Source organism: Anguilla anguilla, chromosome 10 (assembly GCF_013347855.1).
Source record: "Anguilla anguilla isolate fAngAng1 chromosome 10, fAngAng1.pri, whole genome shotgun sequence".
NCBI lineage: Eukaryota > Metazoa > Chordata > Actinopteri > Anguilliformes > Anguillidae > Anguilla > Anguilla anguilla.
In genome coordinates, this window is record NC_049210.1 from 37,748,236 (window position 1) to 37,769,695 (window position 21,460).

The following is a 21,460-nucleotide window of genomic DNA, read 5'->3' on the forward strand; positions in this document are numbered from 1 at the left end:
GTGGTTTATGGATTTTCACCTCGTTTGATTAATGTTTTTTCCATGCATGAGCATGTCTACATGACATAAACAAATGTAACATTGGTGCAATCTGATGAACTAGGAATGAACCATGAATCTGAATACATTTTCTCAGTGTACAGGAATGTACTGATGAGGACCTTTGACTGTACTGAGCCCTGTGGCCATTATGGAAGGCAGACATAGTTGAGCTTGTACTCAGGTCTGCTTTAAATGATCAGCTCAGGGGAACCAAGTTCACTTTGTCAGGCTACCTGGCAACCAGTTGAAGGCAACAGTCACTCTGGGCCACGCTTGACACTTAGCATCCAGAATAGCTGATTCGCAGAGGCAACTGATCAGATGTTTCTGTATGTAATGTGATATGCAAACTGACAGTAATAATGCAAAGCTGCCTCTAAAAATGAACCCCCAAATGGGTTACGCTATCGTTCAGCATGAGTGCCTTATGATTGAACTGTAGCGTTCTGCTATTAAGAAAAAAAAGTATTCTCTTACTGGTTCATATGAACCAGTGTTTATTGCGGCATATCAAAATGACAAGAGATAAAAGGAATGGGCCTGTATTTTGTGTGGCCCTGTTCCAGTTCTGTTTCAGTCAAAGCTCACAAGTACACACCAGCTGTTCTCTGCTTACTGAGATCAGTATCCCACATTCAGACTCTCAAATCACTGTGGTCTATTAACCATTTAAGGTGTAAGATCACAAATATGTGATTAGAATGTTCTTAACTGAACATTCTAATGCTGTTGAAACAATCACTACTGGTAATTGAAAGCAATGGTGTTCTAGAATTTTGAAGAAAAAAAAACATTCCCAAAAACCCCTTCTTCAAAGGGCTATGGTAGAGCATATTAAAAATAATGTAGCAACTCATGTAGCATTCCACATTCAAAAGTAAAGGGGTTCTATCTGTCCCAGGCTTGTGCTCTATGGCTTCAGTGTTACGACTTCCTAATTCCGCTTTTTTCTTCGTTAGGAAACTGCATAATCGGCATTTGTTCTTTGCAACAAACCCTTGAACTTGATTTTGGTGGTAATGCTGAACATTTAGGGCCATGGTTATTCTGTATGGTACATTCAACATTGTGTACACGTTTCTAAATTATTTTTCCATTTCAACACTTTGTTCACAAAATTAAATAAGAAATATAGATGGTAAAGAAAAAATATTATTTATTCAGTGTATCACAATATGGAATAATAATAATTTTTCCATTATGTGGTGTGTTCTTGTACTAATCTCAATCTGACCCATTCCAAATGCTAGATATTATAAAATCCTGAATATTTACTCTTTCTGCAAATCAAAACTGAAAACAGTCAAAAATAATAAAATACATTAAATAATATCTTTCCCAGCACATAATATTTGACAGTGAGGATAATACAAATAAAATTGAATTCATGTAAACAATTTAATAAATAGACCACATTTGTTCATCTTTTTACTTAAGTCATAATAATTCACTTAGCAACTTCACCTACTCGTTATATAGATATCTTATTATTTAGTTTGGTTAGGGAGTTGCTTCCATTGTTCGTGTGACAGTTGTGGGCAGAATCTTTTAAAGATAGGGCCTATGGCCACAGAAAAATTCATATGTACAGGTGTTATCTGTAAATTGGGGAATCTAATCGGGGAGGGGGGCTTAAGAAAAATCTTACACAAACGAAGTAAAAAATTCTGGTCCCAAAATCCACAACCCCCCCCCCCCCCCCCTCGGTGTGGGCATTCTTTTGTCTTAGGGAGAACACCTGTTTAATTTTCACCTGTTTAACCTATGGACTGAACTACAAAAACAATCTGAAATCAAAATGAAATGTTGTTAAAAACTGGATAAGTGCTAAAATATTAATACAGAGAAACTGTCGTGCATCAACCAGTTAGTCACAAAATAAAACAATCAAGTTTGTCCCTTAGTGCCCAAAACTGGCCCAAAAAAGGTATTTTTCCCCTCTAAGAGGAGGGGAATGAACACGTATTTATTTATGTAACCATTATAGAAATTATCACCAGTTAACACATTTGAGCAAATAATTATTTTGTATTCTTCCACAATATTCATTTGTCCATGGCCTGGCTGGAACTCATGGTGAAACTGTAGAAACTGTTGAAATTTGTTAAAGAACAGTCCACCCACTATGCTTATAAAAATAAAATAAAAAATAAAAAACAGAAGAAAAAGAACAGTAAAATACATCACTTTGGTAAACCTTTGCTAATAGAATGGAAATCTGTTTCCATTTTTCAGAATAATGCAGCACTTGCATCAAAATACAGTACTTTATTTTAGTGATGTGACTGCATTATTTTCAACAGAGAACCGGAAATCTCAAGTTTTTATCTGATTACATGATGTCATGTAACGATAAATGTAAAACATTGCTTTAGTAATTCACTGTATGTAAAACTCTCCTGTTCTGCAACTGAAAATGTGATTTCAAGAAAATGTTAAAAAAAAACAAGTCTAAAAACAGACAGCGACAATTAAAAAGCTAAGACGGTTGTCGCTGAAGACATTCTCTAACCCGATTACAGTGCAACTAAAATAAAATAAAAAATGAATTCATCTGACAGGTCAAAGCACAGCCATTTCAAACTTCCTTTAGGTGCAGAGTACAAGTTATTCTGTGCACTCTCAAAAGCTGCCTCACACCACAACACCATGAATATCCTTTCCCAGCTCCACTACTCAAGCCTACGGATGCCTCTTCATGCTACCTACGATAAAATCACATGAAAGATCCTGCTTTTTTGCATATTTCTATAGTTTTAAAATGCAGTTATATGCAACAAGTCCCATAAGTATTCTTTATATTATATATATTCTTTTATATATATATATATATATAAATATGTACAGTAATGCATTATAGGTTATATGCTAATGTATACACTACAGATGTACGTTTATATGTGCGTGTGTAACGTTAAACACGTATAATACACACACAGTGTAAAAGTTGCATCAGTGTGCTGCATCTTTAGTTTTGCATTTACAGTAGCTATCACCATGCTTTGGATAGCCAAACTCAATCGATCTCTACTCTAAAAGTACACCACTTTCTGTAATGCACAAAGGAAAGGGGGAAACGACGTACATCAGCAGCAATGACATCATTGCCTATGTACATCTTCAGGTTTTGATCCTTTTTTCCCCGCTGAGTTTCGAAGTTAAGACCGTTATTACTACGGCACGAGATGCTCTATGCGCCTAGCGTGCGTAAAATCTCGAAACCCGGGTCCTCAGTGTCTGTTGTTGGAACAGACAGGGTTACACAACAGTGCAACGTCCCTACTGCGGCTCAGCAGTCCACACATCAGTTTAATCCACACGACTTTCAGTAAGCATGTCCTCGCAGCTTTGAGTAGAGTCAGTGCATCGTTAGTGCACGGATGTAGCTCTTCGACAGGGATTCCCGCTACATCGTCTTCTACATCCATTCAGTGTGAGCTGGGGTCCGTACATCCGGAAGACGCCGTGTTTATGTGGTGCTGAAAAGCCTTGTGGATCATTTTTTCCAAAAGGTGGTGGATCTCTCTCCCACTCCCTCATGGACTTCTGGGTAATGCTTTCTGAAGGATGACAGACCCCTTCTCCCTCTCCCATGTGTACTTCTGGGTAATGGATTTTGAAGGATGGTGGACCCCTCTGCCTCTCCCCAATGGACTTCTGGGATTTTTGTGTTTTTCATGCAGGACCCAGGGTTGGGTGTATTCCGGTTGCGTCGTCCGGGCGGCCCCTGACATCAGACGCTACAGTGCATTCATGTTCAGTCAGGATAAATAAATAAATGCTGGGCAGGGGAAGGAGGGAGTGGTGTCTGTGTTCTTCACTGGCCCTCCACTCCAGTAGGGGGCAGTATGCCAGTCTCTCTGAGGTGGGAGCGCAGTGTGTTGAAGATGGTGAGCTGCTGCTCTGGCTGCAGTGCCAGCAGCTGCTGTAAGACCTTGCTGGGGTTTGGACCCCTGGAAGACAAGCAGGGCACACAGTCACACAGTGATTTACTCAGCCACCACACTGAACTGCAGGCTGAATTAAACCAACCAATCACAAAAGATCACCAATCACCCCATCATTTAAAACAGTCCATATATTCTATAAATATTCATGAGCAGCCAGGCCTTCAGAATGATTGAGTGTTTTGACGATTCTACACAAAGCAACATTGATTAGTGTCAGAGCTGCAATAAGTCTTAACTGGTAATGCAGAATTGTTACAACCCCCCCCCACACACACACACTAAGTCACAATAATACAATGAGAAAGCATGAAGGGCAGAACATATCCTAAACACTGATACAGAAGTCTTTCACTGTATGTTCTGACCCTACATGCCGAATACAAGATATGAACAGAAACCTGCTAGTAAACATGGATTGTAACAGTGTTTCTACCAGCAGATTCACTCATACCAAGTGCTCTCCCCTAAGTTACCTGATAAAACTGGCTATGTAGACATGAACGAACGTGGCCATCAGGTACTGGCAATCGAAGCGGTCCATGATGCCCCCGTGCCCCGGAATGGTGTCGGCGAAATCCTGCGGGTAAGCGAGAAAGTGAGAAAGCGTCAGCTGGGCTTTGGCCACGGCGCAGGGCGGAGTCTCGGAGGCGTTGCCACGGCGACCCCGGGGCGCTCACCTTTATTTTGAAGGCCCTTTTGAAGCCGCTGGCGAAGAAGCCGCCGAACGGGCCAATCAGGGAGCCGAAGGAGGAGAGGGCGACGCTGTGGATCTGGAACGGGTACAGGGTCACCGTTTTCTGCGGAGGGAGAGAGAGAGAGAGGGAACGCTCAGTACTCTTTCCTGTTCCTGCGGTCTCTGGATTTATGACGCCGTCTCCCCTGGCCCCTTACGAATGAATTATGACCCCGAGTGGCGCTTTTGATCAGCACGGAGCAGAAGCTTTCGGGCACAGCCAGTAATAAACAGCCATGATAAGACTGAGCAACACCATAAACCACAGCCCAGCGCTGCTCTGCTACAGCAGGGCCTAACAGAACCGTGCTTATGCCCATGGAAGGAACACCATCCGCTAACACTGGCAAAACCGTGGTAAAATCTCTATCAGTGGATTAGGTTATGTGTTTGAGCACTACAACTAGAATGAAAAGCACTTGGTAAAAATTCAAATCACAACAATGTATGGACACAACAGTCAGTTAAAAGGCATGAAATGCTCAATAAGGCCTGAGCTAATACACAAGACAATGTTCAATGTAAGATGTTAAATCTGCTCTGATAGAGTGAATTTTACTCTGACAGAGTACAGTTGATCGCATTTGGACACACACAGACTTGAATTAACACTAAACATTTTTCTGTGCACAGAGACTACTAGACTACAAGTCTACTGCTGCATATGAGATCCAACAAGCAAAACAGAAACTCTCAGTGTGGAGAAAGCAGCAATGTAATTAGCAAAAGTACTGTGAGCCTCCTTCTAACTGAACTTTCTTTCATAGCTAGTATCACTTCCTCAGGAAAGGTGACTATGCTACCGTTATAGCTGATTCACTGTGCTATCCTTATCTCTGTGCTACCCTATCTCAGAGTGTTCAGAGTCACTTATGGGAGGGTGTACTGGTGCATCCTTACCCATCTCAGAGTGTTCTGAATCACCAACGGTAGGGTGTGTAGGTGCATCCTTACCCATCTCAGAGTGTTCTGAATCACCGACGGTAGGGTGTACTCGTGCATCACAAAGATCTCAGCAGGCTGGCACTCCACAGCAAACCGGTTCGTCTCGCTGTCGTACTCGACAGGACAGACAAAGTACTGGTACTGCGCAAGGAGGTAGGCAAACTGGAAGCACAGAGCATGAGACAGGAAGTGTTCAACAGGAAGTGCTCTTTTTCACAGAACCAAGGAGGCTGATTAATCCTCAAAATCAAATGATCACAATCCATTCATTTTTTGTTAAATTACATTCACTTATGTATTTTCTTGGCAGGAATTTATCTAGGGTGATTAGTGTACAGTTGAGTCATCTACTACACCCATTCAAGTCCTTTATGCAAGAGCATAACAAGTATACTTCCTGGGATTTGAACTGGCAACTACCTGGTTACAAGGTGTTACAGCTCTTCCACAAGCACCACATACAAAATGTTGTGAAAGCCAATATAAAAGGTAAAATTAAAGAGGCTAATGACATGCTGCAAAGGAGGCAGACCTCACAGGAATCACAATGTAGCAGTCGATGAAACTGGAGAATATACAGTGTCTACTCACAATAAATGCAAAGACTACTGTTGCGAAGAAGCCTCCAATAAACCCTTCCCAGGTCTTCTTTGGGGAGAGCTGTGGAGACATTGAATAATTACACCTACACCGACAGAGTTTAATCCAGCTCTTAAGACAGGATTCAGTCAACGGCTGTCTTTCACCTGCTTAATAAATGAAAGAGTTTGTTTTCATCTTCACATACAGTTTGGTTCGTTCGGGTGAAAGCAAAGCTCACTATGCTTTCACTGTGTTTGCAAAGAGAATCTGACTCAGAATCAGAAGTGAAGGACAAGCTTTTATTCAATTGGTCTTTATCACTCTGTCTGTGACACTGTTGCCGCAGTCTAAGGTTATACTGCCAGTTTCTTATTGCCATAGTAAAGAATTCTTCCCACAGCCACAAAAAATGGAGCTCTACCTACCTGTTTTTTTTTTTTTTTCCAAGAGTTCAACCAAAAAACTACTGTTTAATGCAGTGTAACTAGTAACAGAGTAGTAATTCACCCTTACCTTAATCAAAGGCGTTCTTCCAAAGAAGAAACCAAAGAGGTAAGCCATGATGTCATTGCAGATGACAATGGATATTGGAACGATAAACCTACAAACAAACAGAAAACTAATTTTAGTCACTGCACAGATGTCAAGTCCATGTGACAGTTAGGCGTCGCTACTTCTGCTGAATGTCTCACAGTTATTCTCCTGTGTGCTACCATCTGGTATTACTGGAATAATCTGTCAAACTGTGTTGAAATGACAATTTTCTTTTCATAAATTTGCTTATGAGTGGCAGGACTCAGAAGACATGTTTGGGCACGGTTTGGGAGTGCCGCCATGCTTTAGGACCAGTAATACATCAAAACTCTTTTCAGGGATCGCACTGACATACTTTATAGAGGCGGAAGGCAGAGACAGGCTTATCACGATGAACACAATTCCTGCTTACCAGATCATTCCCTCAAACAGGTTCTGAATGACAAGGTGTGACTGAGTTACCACAATCAACAGCGTCACATGGGTCCAAGCAAACTGAAATGGCAAAGACAACACACACCTTCAACGCCAGAATGCACATCCTGACCAACCGAAAAACACTTACGCTAAAATAAAAATTAAAAGAGCATAAACACAGTGCACAGGACTGCAACGCTGAGTGACACTTCACACCAGCACACCAAGTGATGAGACAAATGCTATGCTATAACAGCCTATGGAGAAGACAATGCAAATACGTAACAATAACAGCCAGGAGCTGGCTAACTCAACATTGTGATTCATAAGAATATTATGCTATTAGGTTAAATAGTTAAGCATGCTAAAGGTTATAAGCATGCTATTGCAAAACAGTACGGAAGTTAGAATTTGATACACTACACACATCCAAAATTCCAAAACATGAAAATATGCCGTATAGCAGGTATCATGTAGTTTTACAATATGGCATACCAAATTTTACCATCTGCCTATATAATATCCACATGGCATATGATAGCTTCATATGTTTATAGAATTCATAGACTGCAAGACTGTACATGTGACAATCTCTGCTGCCCATGTGATCCTGTTGGGTCGAACAGCAGTGATGTCAGGACAAGTATAGACCACCCCCGCCCCCCCGCCCCCCCGCCCCCCCAAAGCCGTGAGTGGTGGATGGTATGTTCAGGATCGCATGGTGCACCCCAGTGGGAATGCACCGTGTATTAGGGGGGTGTGGGGGTGTGGGGGGGCATCAGGCGGTCTACGTCCATCGATAGCCGTGACCTGCGATGAGGTCAGCCCCGCTGTGTTAGTACTGGAGGTTACATCGCTGATACACACCATATAAAACTGCAGGCGGTAATGTCTCTTCACTAAACTCAGAACAAACATGCAGAAACCTGCAAAGAGTAAATAACATGCAGTCAGTTTCCTTCCAAGGGGAACGAAACAAAACAATTTCAATTCTACGGTTTTGCACTTGAATGACATTTCCTTGTGCAAAACTCCAATTAAACATGTACATGTAAGTGGAACGATTCTAATTAACAAAATATAGAACAAATCCAGGGCTGTACAATAGGTGAACCCAAAAAAAAGATTGTATAGCATTCATACAATACAATGGGAAATTTTCAATTGACCCAAAACCTCATATGCAGTCCGCTCGGTTCTGTGAAATCCAAATGAATTTAAATAATGTATTAGTGAATTGTTAACTTCACCATAAGAACAGGGCTTGCAATGTTTTACTTTTATATATCTGCATATGTAAAAAATGGCAGCGTGTACAAAAACTATTTGAGCTTTTCTGGCTTCAAAGATTTTTCATTGCCATACAAAGGAAGACAGCGAAATGTGAATTCCCAACTAACAAAACTTTCTCTCAATGTTGCTCCAATATAGTGGAAATGTTATAACACTGTCAAAACATTCCAGTAACACTGTGAGAACATTATGCTTTAGATGGGTGGGAACAAACAATATATTCCTCCACATTTCATGTACTTATATTTTTATGAGGCACTAAAACATGTTTCCGTTGTTACAAAGGGCAATGTGGCTCATCTGTGCCAAACAATGGGAATTCTGCCAAGCTGATGGCTAAAGGACTCGTATCCTATTGGCTAATTCCACAATTCTGTCAGCTAAGTAATGATAAGGCTTCATATCATCCACTGCATTGGGCTGTAGCATTAGAACATGGTAGTGCATTATTCACAGGTCTCTATAGCAACATTACAAACTCCTTTAATCCTGGGGTGGGGGGGGGGGGAGTGGGGGGTGGGAGGAGCCTACTCACCTCCCAGGTAAAGTGCAAAGGAGATGAAGCGATGATAGCGCACAAGGAACTGCAGAGGCTCCTCCCTCTGAACAAAGGCGCCAAAATAGTCTGCCACCGTCTCCCCGTAGAAGAAGTAATTCACGCAAATCAAGAAGTACCTGTAATTCATAGAAACGCACTTGGAGTTCCACACCTTTTCTCTCCCTTATTTTATTGGCCCAATCATGGCCCATACCACAGGCAACCTGCTACTGGGTTTCCTCCTGGCCATAGGCAGCAAACAAAATAGCGCAGGCTTGTCTAGCAATGTCTGGGATATGGGGTTCAGCTTATGTTTGTTGCACAGTCCTTTACCAAAAGCTCAAAATCTTCAGGTAATTTTGCGATACATACAGCATGGCATTGTGGTATGAGTAATGATATTTGACAACTGTTACAATAACATTACTTAAAAAAAAAATGTTTCCAAGTATATCTTTCAGTTTATATAAAACTGGTATTGAAAGTTAAGGGCAGACTGTGGGATTTATTGTGAGAAACACATTATAATTAAGGTGGCCTGAAAGAAATAACTAGACCTCATATAAGAAGGGCAAAGCATAAGAATCATATTTCACATTGGTCACAGCTGGCCCCGGTTTGAGAAGGGTGGTCAAAGCTGGAAGAAAATCCACGCCCATGCGGAAGTTCATTGGCTGAGAGGATCTGAGTTCTGCATTAGCCAGAGGCTGTATATTTTCACATTTGGTTTGGGTCAGGCCCTCAGCATTGAGCTCAATTAAACAGGGAACCCTTGACTCCTCAATTCTACACTAATTTAGATTCTTTTCACGCTAAATCGGGAAGACGGTTCTGGCTGGCGGTGTGATGTGGCAGGTAAAAGTGAGAGCGGCGTTGGAGACCGGGTCAACAGACACGCTCCCCGGTCGTCTCACCTCACACACTGTAAGTGCTTACCAGCTGAGTGACCGGAACCACTTGAGCTCGTAGGAATGATAGACTCTGTACCCGATCGTTATTATCTCCTGGAAGCACTTGATCTGAATGGACATGACCTAAATCAAAACCAAAACATTCAACACGTGAGTTCAGCGTTGGAAGCAGACTTTCAATTTCCCCCAAAGGTCGAGGTACGTCAGACGTGCAAAGCGCAAGGGTTTGTTGATCTTTTTCAATGATGAAATTTCAAATTTGCACTGGTTCCTTAAAGGGATGAGCACTCAGAATGTTCTTTCCACACTGGTTCCTTAAAGGGATGAGCGTACCTAGAGGAGAGCCCTTCCAGGACCTTGTTGAAAAAATTACAAATGTAAAAAGGTTATATAAACAGCTTATTCTGAAATTGTGATTACTTTAAATAGTTTTGCAAAGAGTTTTAAGACCACTCTAGTATTCATAAGGAAATGCTAATCTGGAATTCATTAGAAAAACATGAATCCATGAATTTTCCAAATATCGTCTGCATGCAGATACTGTCAATGCAATATTTGCAATTGTATAATTGACATGATGAATGTTGTTTTTTTTATTATAATTCATGAAAGGGTGTTATGGTCTTATTTCTGGAAAGCAAGTAAGTCCAGAGCCCTGCCAGGTCTTTTTGACATCAAAAAAAAAAGGGGTCACTGAACTTATTGTTTGAGGTCAAGCTGCACTGCCGGTGAGAAGCGTGCTCGTGCTTCTGGCTGTGCTATCCTAAGCTGCCGAAAGGCTCCAGTGACATCCAGGCTGCAGTATTGCCTGAAACAGGATCCGCCCCTCAGGAGTGACAAGGCACTTCAGAAATATCCCTCACTCGGAGACAGACACCAGACGACTGGAAAGAGGGGATGGAGGGCTACCAGACTCTGGGCTATGAGCAAGGGAAATGGCTCCATCGCAGGCAATCTGTATGTGTGTGTGTGTGTGCGTATGCGTGTGTGTGTGCGTGTGGGTGGGTGTGTGCGTGTGCGTGACAGAAAGAGATAAGCAGATAGTGATAGACAGAGATAGAGAATCAGACTGATTCTCAGAGAGAAAACAGCAGGTAAGGACAGGGATGAGAGAGAATGTGTGTATGTACATGTGAGGGAAAGAGTGTACATGTGTGTTTGTGTGTGTGTATGCATATGGCGGGGATTCTTAGGGTTCTTCCACATAATCTTCATAACGTACGACTGTGAAAACTTATGGCATTTCGCCACATCTCAACTCCAAACTTGCATTTTAAATGGCATTTGTTCACTTCCTTCAATATTTAACTAGGGCAGAAAATGAGCAAAGTAGAACCTACCACCAGTATTAACATGATAGGGCCCAAGTAAATGATGAGGAAAAAGCCAGAAATCATCGTCAGCGACAAAATTCCTCGTATCCACCAGTTCTTCCATCTGCAAAAAAGTAAAATAAAATAATGTACACATGAGCAATTTATATAAACGCAGGCACAAAAAAAGCATTAAGATTACTTTCGTAGCTTTGGTCTGAGCAGACGTGGCAAGGCATATAGCCTAAATGTTCCTTAAAGGGATGCGGACTCAGAACTTCCTTTCCACACTGGTTCCTTAAAGGGATGAGCATTCAGCACTTAATTTCCACACTGGTTCCTTAAAGGGATGAGCATTCAGCACTTAATTTCCACACTGGTTCCTTAAAGGGATGAGCATTCAGCTCTTCATTTCCACACTGGTTGCTTAAAGGGATGAGCGTACCTGGAGGAGAGCCCTTCCAGGGCTTTGTTGAGACATTCTGGAGTGTTATCTGCGGAAGGAGGGACCTCTGGAGTGTCAGCTTTAGGCTCCCCCTCTCCGTCTCCCTCCACCTCCCCGGGTAGGCCCAGTCTGTCCTCTCCATCAGCCTCCTGCATAGCCAATGAGGAAGCAGCAATTACAGCCAATGAGGAAATGGTGATCACAGCCAAAGAGGCAACAGTGATCACAGCCAATGAGGAAACAGTGATCACAGCCAATGAGGAAACAGCAATAATAATAGGACCATGAAGTCAATCCATTGCAACACAAGGTAACTCAACACTGCAGTGCAAGCTCCCCATATTAAGTGGATTGTTTACTGAAAAATTGTTCTCTTATTTTTGAAGGAAAATGGTGTAACCTCTGGGAACACAAGACAAATTTTAAAAAGGAGAGGAAGCAGAATTACTTTCAATCATATACTTCTTGTTTACAAACTATAGTACTATTTAATAAATGTAACGCATTTGTAACTATTTGGCGGGTGCTCGTAATGAGATTGACTCCCAACATATGTGGGTAAAGAGGTACTACGGGTTCCTTGTGTCATTTGGTCCTTAGTTGCATTGCAGGCTGAGCATTTTGATTGTGAAAGACCACAGCCATTGATTTACTGCTTGACCGATGAAATTTGTGAGATGATACTTTGTCACTTAGGGATCAACCTGCTCATATTACATTTATAGGAATTATATCATATGACCCTCACATCCATATTTTAATGAGTGTATCATACTAATATAATAGACATTATACACAGAGCTGAAAACAGTTGAATAGTTGAACATGGTCTGCAACTACCATTTTGTATCTGGTGCCAATCTTCTTTTGCACAGAAATGTCCAACAACAATACTCAGAAACAGCAGTATGCGTCACCATGGTCCAATAAGGTGTGTATACCAAGCCCATATGATTCATGATGAGAGACTAAAAACCACAGTTTTGTTTTCACCATCTACATGATTCAACTAGGCCCTATTTATTATAACTTACACTAATGACAATTGGTCGCATATCAAGTTCTCATCCGTATTGTGAATTGTTATAGACACTTCTTTCCCTTACCATTTCTCATTTTTATTTTGAACAGAAAAATAAACACAACATGTGGTAAGGAACATTTCACAATGTAGCCTCTTAATTAGCCATGTGCCGTGTGTGCTGATATATGAACAGCTAAGTACAACTACAGACTGCAAATAGGCTACATTGAAAATAGAACTATTGGCTAACCTAGTTTACCCTTTATGCAAATGAATACCATACCTTCATGCATTTGGATTCCTCGGCCTGAGCAATAGCCTATTTGGCACACCTCAACCAAGCTTCGATTACAGCCTTGTGCCCTTCTAAAATAAGCAATTCAATTGCTGCGTTAAAATAATAAATAAACCTTGTAAACTGAATAAAACATTTAGGGGAAAGCTGACAAAATAATTCATCTGGTGTCAAATAACGTCTCTGGGGAGGAAGACCTGTCACACAATTTTAGAAAAACCCCTTAAAAGAGCAGGCTAAGTGTTTGAAAAGAAGGAAACGGACGTCAGCTAACGAGGCATAAACATGGCGAAAAATAAGAGCCGTGGAAATGCCAGGACGGATCATCTTTCAAAACACGGCCGGCTGGCAGGCCAACTCCATCTGCAGCTGCCAGAACATGGCCTACTGTACAGAGTCCAGCACACACCATGTACAGTAGAGCCATTACACGGCCTACCAACTACTGGAGAGCAACCAGGTGGCATAAAACAATGGACAGGATCCTCCGTTCATTTTAAAACCGGGTGTTAAAAACTCAGGGTGAACACCTAATGATCTGCAAGCTGATACAGATACACAGCTGATCACATGTATAATCTTCATCATAACAAGTGCCACATTGTAACAAATGTTAAAGGCAAAAAAAAGGTAGCCTAATTCATGCAGCGATAAGCTAAATGCTAAAGACCTTGAAAACCAGGTCACTGGATGACATTGTATCATTTCATTAAAGAAAGCAGCAAGTCACCCACAGACATTCTCCTCATCCGGCATGGTTTGATTGCCACAGAATGTGCTGGAACATCATGACATAAGACACATATGGCTGACTGCAACTGCTGATAGCAAAGCTATCCCCACGTTCAGTCCATTTAAAGGAAAGTCTTTCAAAGTACTTTCTGAGCATCTGAGAAAGAATTAAATGGCCTTAGATGAGGTCAGAAGTGCATTGCTCTACTATGGGCACACCTGTCTTTGCCAGTCAGAAAGGCAGTTTTGAGATGTTCACGCATGGATATTTTGGAAACACGAGTAGATTCTTTCTGGGCGCACTCCACAGAAGATTACATTTCAGCCACACTTTAAACAGCAACTGACATTTCAGAACATTTTTCCTTTCACGGCTCTCTTCCCCAAAAGCATGCTAAATAAGGCCAGCATCAAGAGAGGGAACACCTTTAAAATTAGCAAAAAGGCCAGCTACTGCCATCACTCCCCAGCTATAATTAGCACTGAATACCTCAGTAATTGGGAGCCAGCTTAGTGGAGTTCACAGAACCTCTCGCCTAGATGTCAAGCCTATTGCTTTCTTTGCAACAGAGGCAGAGGTGGAAAATCCACATTCACAAAGTGAAAGTCCTCTCCAGTATTTTGTTCCAATCACCTGGATTTGCTAATTAGCACAATTCTTCAGCCAGGAGGTAGAGCTAATTAGTGAAATCAGCTGGCTGCGATCATGGGTAAGAGAAACACATGGCAGGACTTTTACTTTCTGACCCCTAGACTTTCCACCTCTGAACAGAGGAATCAGTATCACTTGCATAAAACCAGCAGCTGGATACTGTGACGGTACCCCTGCTCCGCTTGCCCTGTTTTGTTGGCTGCTCTTGGGTTCCTGAACAGGAGCCTGGTGGGCGGAGCCGGGAACAGCTGTCTTTAATTGAGGCGCACCTGTGCTGAGTGATGTGCCCTATTTAACTCTCTTTCTGGTGTGGCTGACTTGCTTACCTGCTAACGAGGGGTGGAAGGAACCAAAAAAAAAAAAAAAAAAAAACTAACTAAATGGTGACTCAAATTGTAATCACATTCAATATCGAATCAGATAAAATGCAATCAAATTAAATGAATCAAACAATTCAATTAATTAGTGACGCGTTAACGTCAAATTAATCCATCCGTCGGTGATAAAATTACATAACGTTTTATCTTTGTATCTGATCACCCTGATTTTCATTTATTCACTAGCAGCACTAATCAATTCAATGCACTGCAATTCCAATCACCAGTTCACAGCGGCTTTCACTACCGTGTTTATCAATTCGATACAGCTTCTAGCAGGACTCATCAATTCAAGATCAGTTTCACCACGTGTCAATCAAGTTGTCCCGCCCACCGCCGTAGCCTACATTTAGCACTTGACAATCGGCAGCTTTAGTTTGGATGATCCAGCTACTTGGTCCGCTTATAATACGCTACTTGGGGCTGTTTTTTTCCACCCGAAGTTGCTAGAAATCTGTCATTGAAGGGTTGCGTTTTTTTGGGCTAGTTTAAAAAATGTGAGCGCTTGTTTGAAAAGATAACTAGCGTCCCTAGATCATTTAGGGTTATATTTTGACGGACACTGGCTATTTTATTAATTTATCTATTCCGCCCACCTCTAACATTTGAGAATAATGTCTGGTGGAACTCACTAGAACAAAAAAAAAAAAATAGTAACGATGATAAGTTCAGGGCGTGGTACACCACACCATGACACAGCTGCTATTTGTCTAAAGGGCGATTTCATTTCAGCTAATACGCTCTAGTGGGCATGGCCGAGATTCAATGGGACGTACAACAGCACAGTCATTCAGAAATTCCAGGCACTAGCGCGGTCTCCTAGCTAAAAATGTCCCGTCCACAGAGCGAGAGGATTTTCGATAAGGCCAGGTAATCTGCTCCGCGAAAATGGGACTGTTAATCCCCGCAGGCGGAAAAGCCGCGGTCCTACTCCACGACAAGCCTCGCCCACACGCACTACTGTGCTCTCCCTCGCGTATTTACAACTTTGCCTTGCGAAACCTACTGGGAATCAGGCTGAGACAAAAGAAGAGGTCAAAGGCTTTTAATTGCCTTCATTATAAACGGGATTCATGAGATTCGCTTTGTTTTCAGAGAGAATTCTGACTGTGCTGTAACCCGTCAGTCCCTTTAAATGCTTTGCAGAGGTGGCAAAAGGGAGGCCGTATTAGGGTTGAACTCGGGCTGATGACAACGAAACCTATTTAGCGTGGAATTTAAACGCTCAGAGCTAGTTGGTGGATCCAAGCAACAAAATCCATTGTGCAGTGGATAAACCCGCTAATAGCCACACGTGCTGTAGTGAGCGAAGATAGCTGCAGTAACTTAACTTCCTATAGAACAAATTGAAAGTTAACGTACGTACGCCCAATAATATATATATATATATAGGTACCTGATTTAAAAAAGAAATTGTTCGACACTTAATTGAGGATTAAAGAAGAGGGCATATGTAAAGTCAGTCTTCAGTGAACATGCTTACATTGATTTCTATTCAGTTTGGTGAAACAGTGAGGCTTTTTAGGATTTGTGGTTAATGGAAACTTAGGGTTTCCAGTGTGAAATGCTAGTAAGAAAGAAAAGCGTTCTTGTCAGTGAAAACTTTAACACCTGCATGAGACTGGGTGTGTAAGGGGAGTGGATATTCATTCTCCTGGTACATAAAATATCCCCTAGCTATTTTAAGTCTAGCCTCCCACTAATCCTCTCACATGTTCACAGATCCATGCCTGTCAGTCCACAGCTTCCTGTACTGAACACACTGTATAGTATGTACTTTTTCTGCTTTCTGAGTGATCACAGAAGTACACACACTATAAGAATCAAAGATTTTTAATGAATGTACCTTCATATATCTAAGAAGGTCATGTGATGCAGTGGATGTAGCCTAGACTGAAGAATCAAATCCAGTCAAATTACAACTAGACTATATTACAAGTAAATGCAGTATAAGATATGCAGTAAAATATATTACCTAGTCACAGTATAACTGTGTTCTCAGTTTTATATATTTTATACTTTGATTTTAAAGCAACAAGGGCAGTTTCTGGGCAGCATTGCCCAAAGGACAGATGGAAAAGCAGATAGCTACCCACGCTACAGTGCGCACGCTGTTGTAACTGACTCGACCACACGCAGTGACTCACTGGAGATTGCAGCGATTAGCCTGTGCTCTTCTGCGTTCTCTTCCCATTCTTCAACCCTGAAACCTGCCGAAAGCTCTAATTCAGCCAAGTTCTGCGGTTTATGTGTAGCAACTTCTCCCTTGACCTTGAACCACGAGTTAAGTCTTTCCCATGTGAGTACGGCGCATGCTCAAAGCAAAATCGGCTACAACTGAAGGGGAGGGAACCAAATAAACAATATATGCCGGGTAAAATATTGGATTGAGCAATACGAGCTACACTGTACTGAACTATGAGCCTATTGTGAAAACATTTCCTGTAATGACTTGATAGCTAGAAACATGTGGAAACAGTCCATAACTACCCCTCAGGATGCATGCACACACACACACATCCGAAGACACATGTGCACACACACACACACACATCCTTGCTTTAATAAATGAATGGTTTGACATGTTCAGCATCGATTTAGCCTACTTTTATATGGAGGCGTGTCTTTTTCTGAATTAGCACCTGTAGTGGTATCCATAAGCGAGAGCCAAGTCTATTATTTATAAAAGACCTCAGGCCTCATGATCATGATCATAATTACCTGTAAATGGTTTGATTACTCATGGGGCCCATTCATACAGAACAATGTTTATTTGGTGCATAGGCAGCCATCAGAGCTGGCCTACTTCTGCCATTCTGGCTCATGTGTGAGGACCAGGGAACTGAACTGCATATGTTAGCATACCATACCAAGAAATCTGAAGAGGGCTCCACTGTAATACTGCAAGTTCACATATTTGCTCCACCTTCCCTTATTGAGAAACAGATGCAAGATTACAGTAAAACTGTAGCCAGCAATGCACACAACAGCATTTCCTGTAAAATAAGGCCCAATGATATTCTTGTATCACAATTTTAACAGTAAAATGCAAATTGTTAAGTCTAATACTAAAACAAGTTTACCCTGTGATCAATATAATGTGGGGAAAAAAAAGATTCCATAATCATCCAATTTGAAAAAAGACATTTTATATAAGGCTGATGTAGCTGGGCATTATACTGTAGACATAGAGCCATATGCTCTGGTAGTAGGTGTCTGAACATCCTTTACAATTGAGTTTCATGTCACTTGCAATGTTCTCAAACAAATGCAGTATGAGCACATAATTCAATGCAGATAGGAACTCCAAAAGCATTGTAAATACAATATAAACTCACGTTGAACTTCTCAAAGAGTTCTTTTACAGATAAATAACTGCAACCTTCCAACTAGGCTACATCCGTCTTGGCAAATTAAGAGCTTCGCGCAAGTGATAAATGACATAGTCCTTGTGACTAAGAGGAAAGCAGACAGCTTGCCCTCCTCATGAATTTTGTTCTCTTTATTCAGACAGGGGGAAATAAGAGAGGGGTTCAGTGCAGAATGCCCCATGGTGGAAAACTGTACCCCTGGCCACACGAGGGGAATTTGTATTTGGGTTGACGGCTACTGCATTCTGTCTTTGAGCTTCACTTTTAGGAAAAAATAAGAAATGATTGCTATTGGTACCACCGATCTTGCATGTAGATGGCTTACACAGGCACTCTAGTTAGCTAACAAATTTCAGAAGCTGAAATAATCACCAAAGACATGTAGGCCTAGTCTGGCTATGCTTAGTATGTATTTCTTTTTCTTGTCCTAAAAGAATATGATGCAATAAATGTTTTCTGAGAAAAGGAACTAGCCTCTAATAGAGCCCAACATTATTCTGTCATGCCAAAAACAACATTTTTTTTAAAACATGTCTAAAATATTAAATTCAGGATATAATAACATGTTAATTTGGTCATAAAACTTGTTTTTTCTAAGATAGTGTTTACACATTTTTCCCGACTATGAACAGAATAATCACATTCCAGAAACATGTAGGCTACACAGGGCATCAGTACCAATTCCAAAGTATCCCGGGGACAAGCATTATCGGTAGGCCTAGATGGAACATTTCCATGGAGACTGATCACGCCAAAGTTTAAAAAAGAAAATCAAAGTTTCACGTGGGGTGTGTTTTTAATTAACAACAGTACACAAAAAGATAAGATCGGCAATTCAGACTGCATTAAAAGACATTTGATGTGACAGGCTGTATCCAGTTTCAGACTGGCCTCAGCAAGGTTAAAAAAGCGGTTTCTCTCTTGTATAATGTATACCCTCTCAGCGGCTTGTCATTAGATTCGACAGCATTCATTACATACTGGAGCCAACCTGTGAATTGAAACCATGCATGCGCGCTTTGCTTATCAGTAGACTACCTTTTAGTGCTGTGTGTTCGCTGTTGGCTCAAGGTGGAGTGAACAACTATATTCTCCAAATTCTTTGAATACGATGAAAAAAAAAAAAATGTTGAAATGCAATCAATCTAATCAGTCTAAATCTCCGCAACAATGCAGACTCGTTAAACTTCCGTAAAGACAAATTATGCTGTTTGTGGGGAATTGTTTCCAAAATTACCACCACACGTTGACAAACAAGCCAGTAAAATATTGTGGGTAGTAATTTAGCTGCGCCACCTGAGAATACTAATATTCGCTTTCCATGTGAAGGCTGAAAAGCTATCTAGTTGTAAATAAACCAACCTAACCAGTTCGCTATTTAATTTGCACTGACGAAGAAGACACTACCACAGTGTATTATTTTGAGACAATTTAACCTAGCTTGCCAACTCGGGTTGCTAAATTTTCACCAACTAACAGACATGCCAAGATAAGACAATGCATATTTCAAACAACTGCAACATTTGCTAACAAGTTAATGTAACTTACATGACTATCCTTGTGTCTATAACAACAGTGTGTGACATTGCTACACCTAGCTAACATAGCTTCCCACCCAGCACTAGGGGTCACGTTTGACATGTTCGTTCTTCCACTGTGCGCTACCTGGAGAGGTCCGGTAGCTGGTCCTGTAGGTTACCTGTACAGGTACAGTATGCACTGATGTTAACTAATGTAGATGTGCTATTTGTTACGGTAGCTCATCACATATATGTTTAAGTGTATGACCCGAAACAGATAAGCTAACCAAAGTGAAACAGCCAGCAAACAGCTATAGCTCGCTAACAACTAAGCTGCTATGAACGCGGGCACATAACACACAGACTGAGCTGAAGCACTGCTGTGCTGATCCAATTCTAACCAGCAATGCCATCGCCAGTTAGACTACCACTGACTGGATGAAAGGTATGCTAAGTATAAAGACATTCAGTTCTGATATTCAAATTTAATAGCGTTAGCAAATTAACAGTAGTTGGTTGGAAACAGCCAAATGTGAATACCGTTAGCTACTTCTCCAGCTATAGTAGCTAACGCTACGAAGGTCTTTAGTGCGCAGAATTAGCTAGCTAAAATAACTTGTCCAGCGAACAGGCTAATATTCTAGCTAACTAGCTAGCTAGAAAGGAAAACATTGGATGACGGCGTTTAAACGTACCTTGTCACTGATGTTTTCTGTGCTGTCATGGTCACCGCCTCCCCCTCGCTTTCTAAGCTCCGTCATTTCTTCGTGGCTAGCTAACTAGCTAATAATTTCACAAAATACACAAACAGCAGACGTGATTGCAAATTACTGTCACCAGTAATCCGGTTAACGTGTAGGTATGGAGCCAGCTAGCAAGCTACTGCACAATTGGAGAAGGCAACCAAGCAATGCAGTATCCAGATTGTAAAGATGAACTGTCAAAATCCTGTTTTCCCAGTAAGGTCCTGACAGGTTGTAAGAGCCGCAGCCGTAGCTTGGTAGAGATGACTCTGTTTGGGTGGATCTATCTACCCTGCCCTTATTTCGCTCTCTGACTCGGGACTCATCCGACAGGCAACTAATAACTGTGTCTAGCTAGCCAGCCTAGCCAGTTCGGTCTGCTGTAGGGGTAGCGCGGTGACAGGCGCCACAGCGACACTCCAGTGAGCAGGACAGCGTGGATTCAGTTTGTGTCAGCAGTTTCACCAATTCTGCTTTTCACTACAAAGCACATTTCCTGTTGTGGCGTTTTACATTGTAATTTAATTACCTGAGCAACAATCACCTTCTGATATGGTCTGAGCCGGCAAGACAGAATACATACAATACAAAGAATAATTTCTTCTCATATGCTTGGCACCTACCTGTCCTCATGGATATTTGCTTCAGACTTAATTGACAGTGTGTATTTCAAACAAATCCTACTTTAACGTACAATGATCTGGTAAAGGATGCCACTTAATTTGAAGCTGAAGTAAAGTAATGAAAAAAGTGATGATTTTCACCAGCTGGTTATGAGAATGTTTGGACAGAACTGTTGAATTGTCATTCTGAATGAAAAGTGAACTTTTTATTTTTTTATTTTAAACGGCATAATCAAGGACTTTAACATTCATAAATTGAAATACAGTTGACCATTGCTTAAATCCATCTGTATTAACATTTGAAATTACCTTGTTTCCTAATATACAATATAAACATAAACTATCAATGTATGTACAATCAACTAATTCTTTCTAAATAGCTTTTCTTGTTACAATTGATTGCAATAATTACTGGATTTC

At 41.2% G+C, this 21,460-nt stretch overlaps 1 protein-coding gene across 2 annotated transcripts; it reads right to left on the minus strand.

Moving 5' to 3' along the window:
* Positions 1-1,176: 1,176 nt before the first annotated feature.
* On the minus strand, positions 1,177-20,851 carry cds1 (CDP-diacylglycerol synthase (phosphatidate cytidylyltransferase) 1). Of its 2 annotated transcripts, none has more exons than XM_035379091.1 (13): positions 20,370-20,851; positions 11,704-11,852; positions 11,286-11,382; positions 9,971-10,068; positions 9,032-9,171; positions 8,071-8,129; positions 7,199-7,281; positions 6,766-6,853; positions 6,262-6,330; positions 5,680-5,832; positions 4,670-4,789; positions 4,466-4,569; positions 1,177-3,995 (listed from the first exon to the last, which is right to left on the minus strand). In XM_035379091.1, the coding sequence occupies exons 1-13, from the start codon at positions 20,433-20,435 to the stop codon at positions 3,860-3,862; spliced, it is 1,362 nt and encodes a 453-aa protein (XP_035234982.1). In that variant the 5' UTR covers positions 20,436-20,851; the 3' UTR covers positions 1,177-3,859. The 2 variants fall into 2 exon arrangements, with proteins under 2 accessions (XP_035234982.1, XP_035234981.1); XM_035379090.1 differs by having other exon boundaries at positions 5,626-5,832.
* Positions 20,852-21,460: the final 609 nt, after the last annotated feature.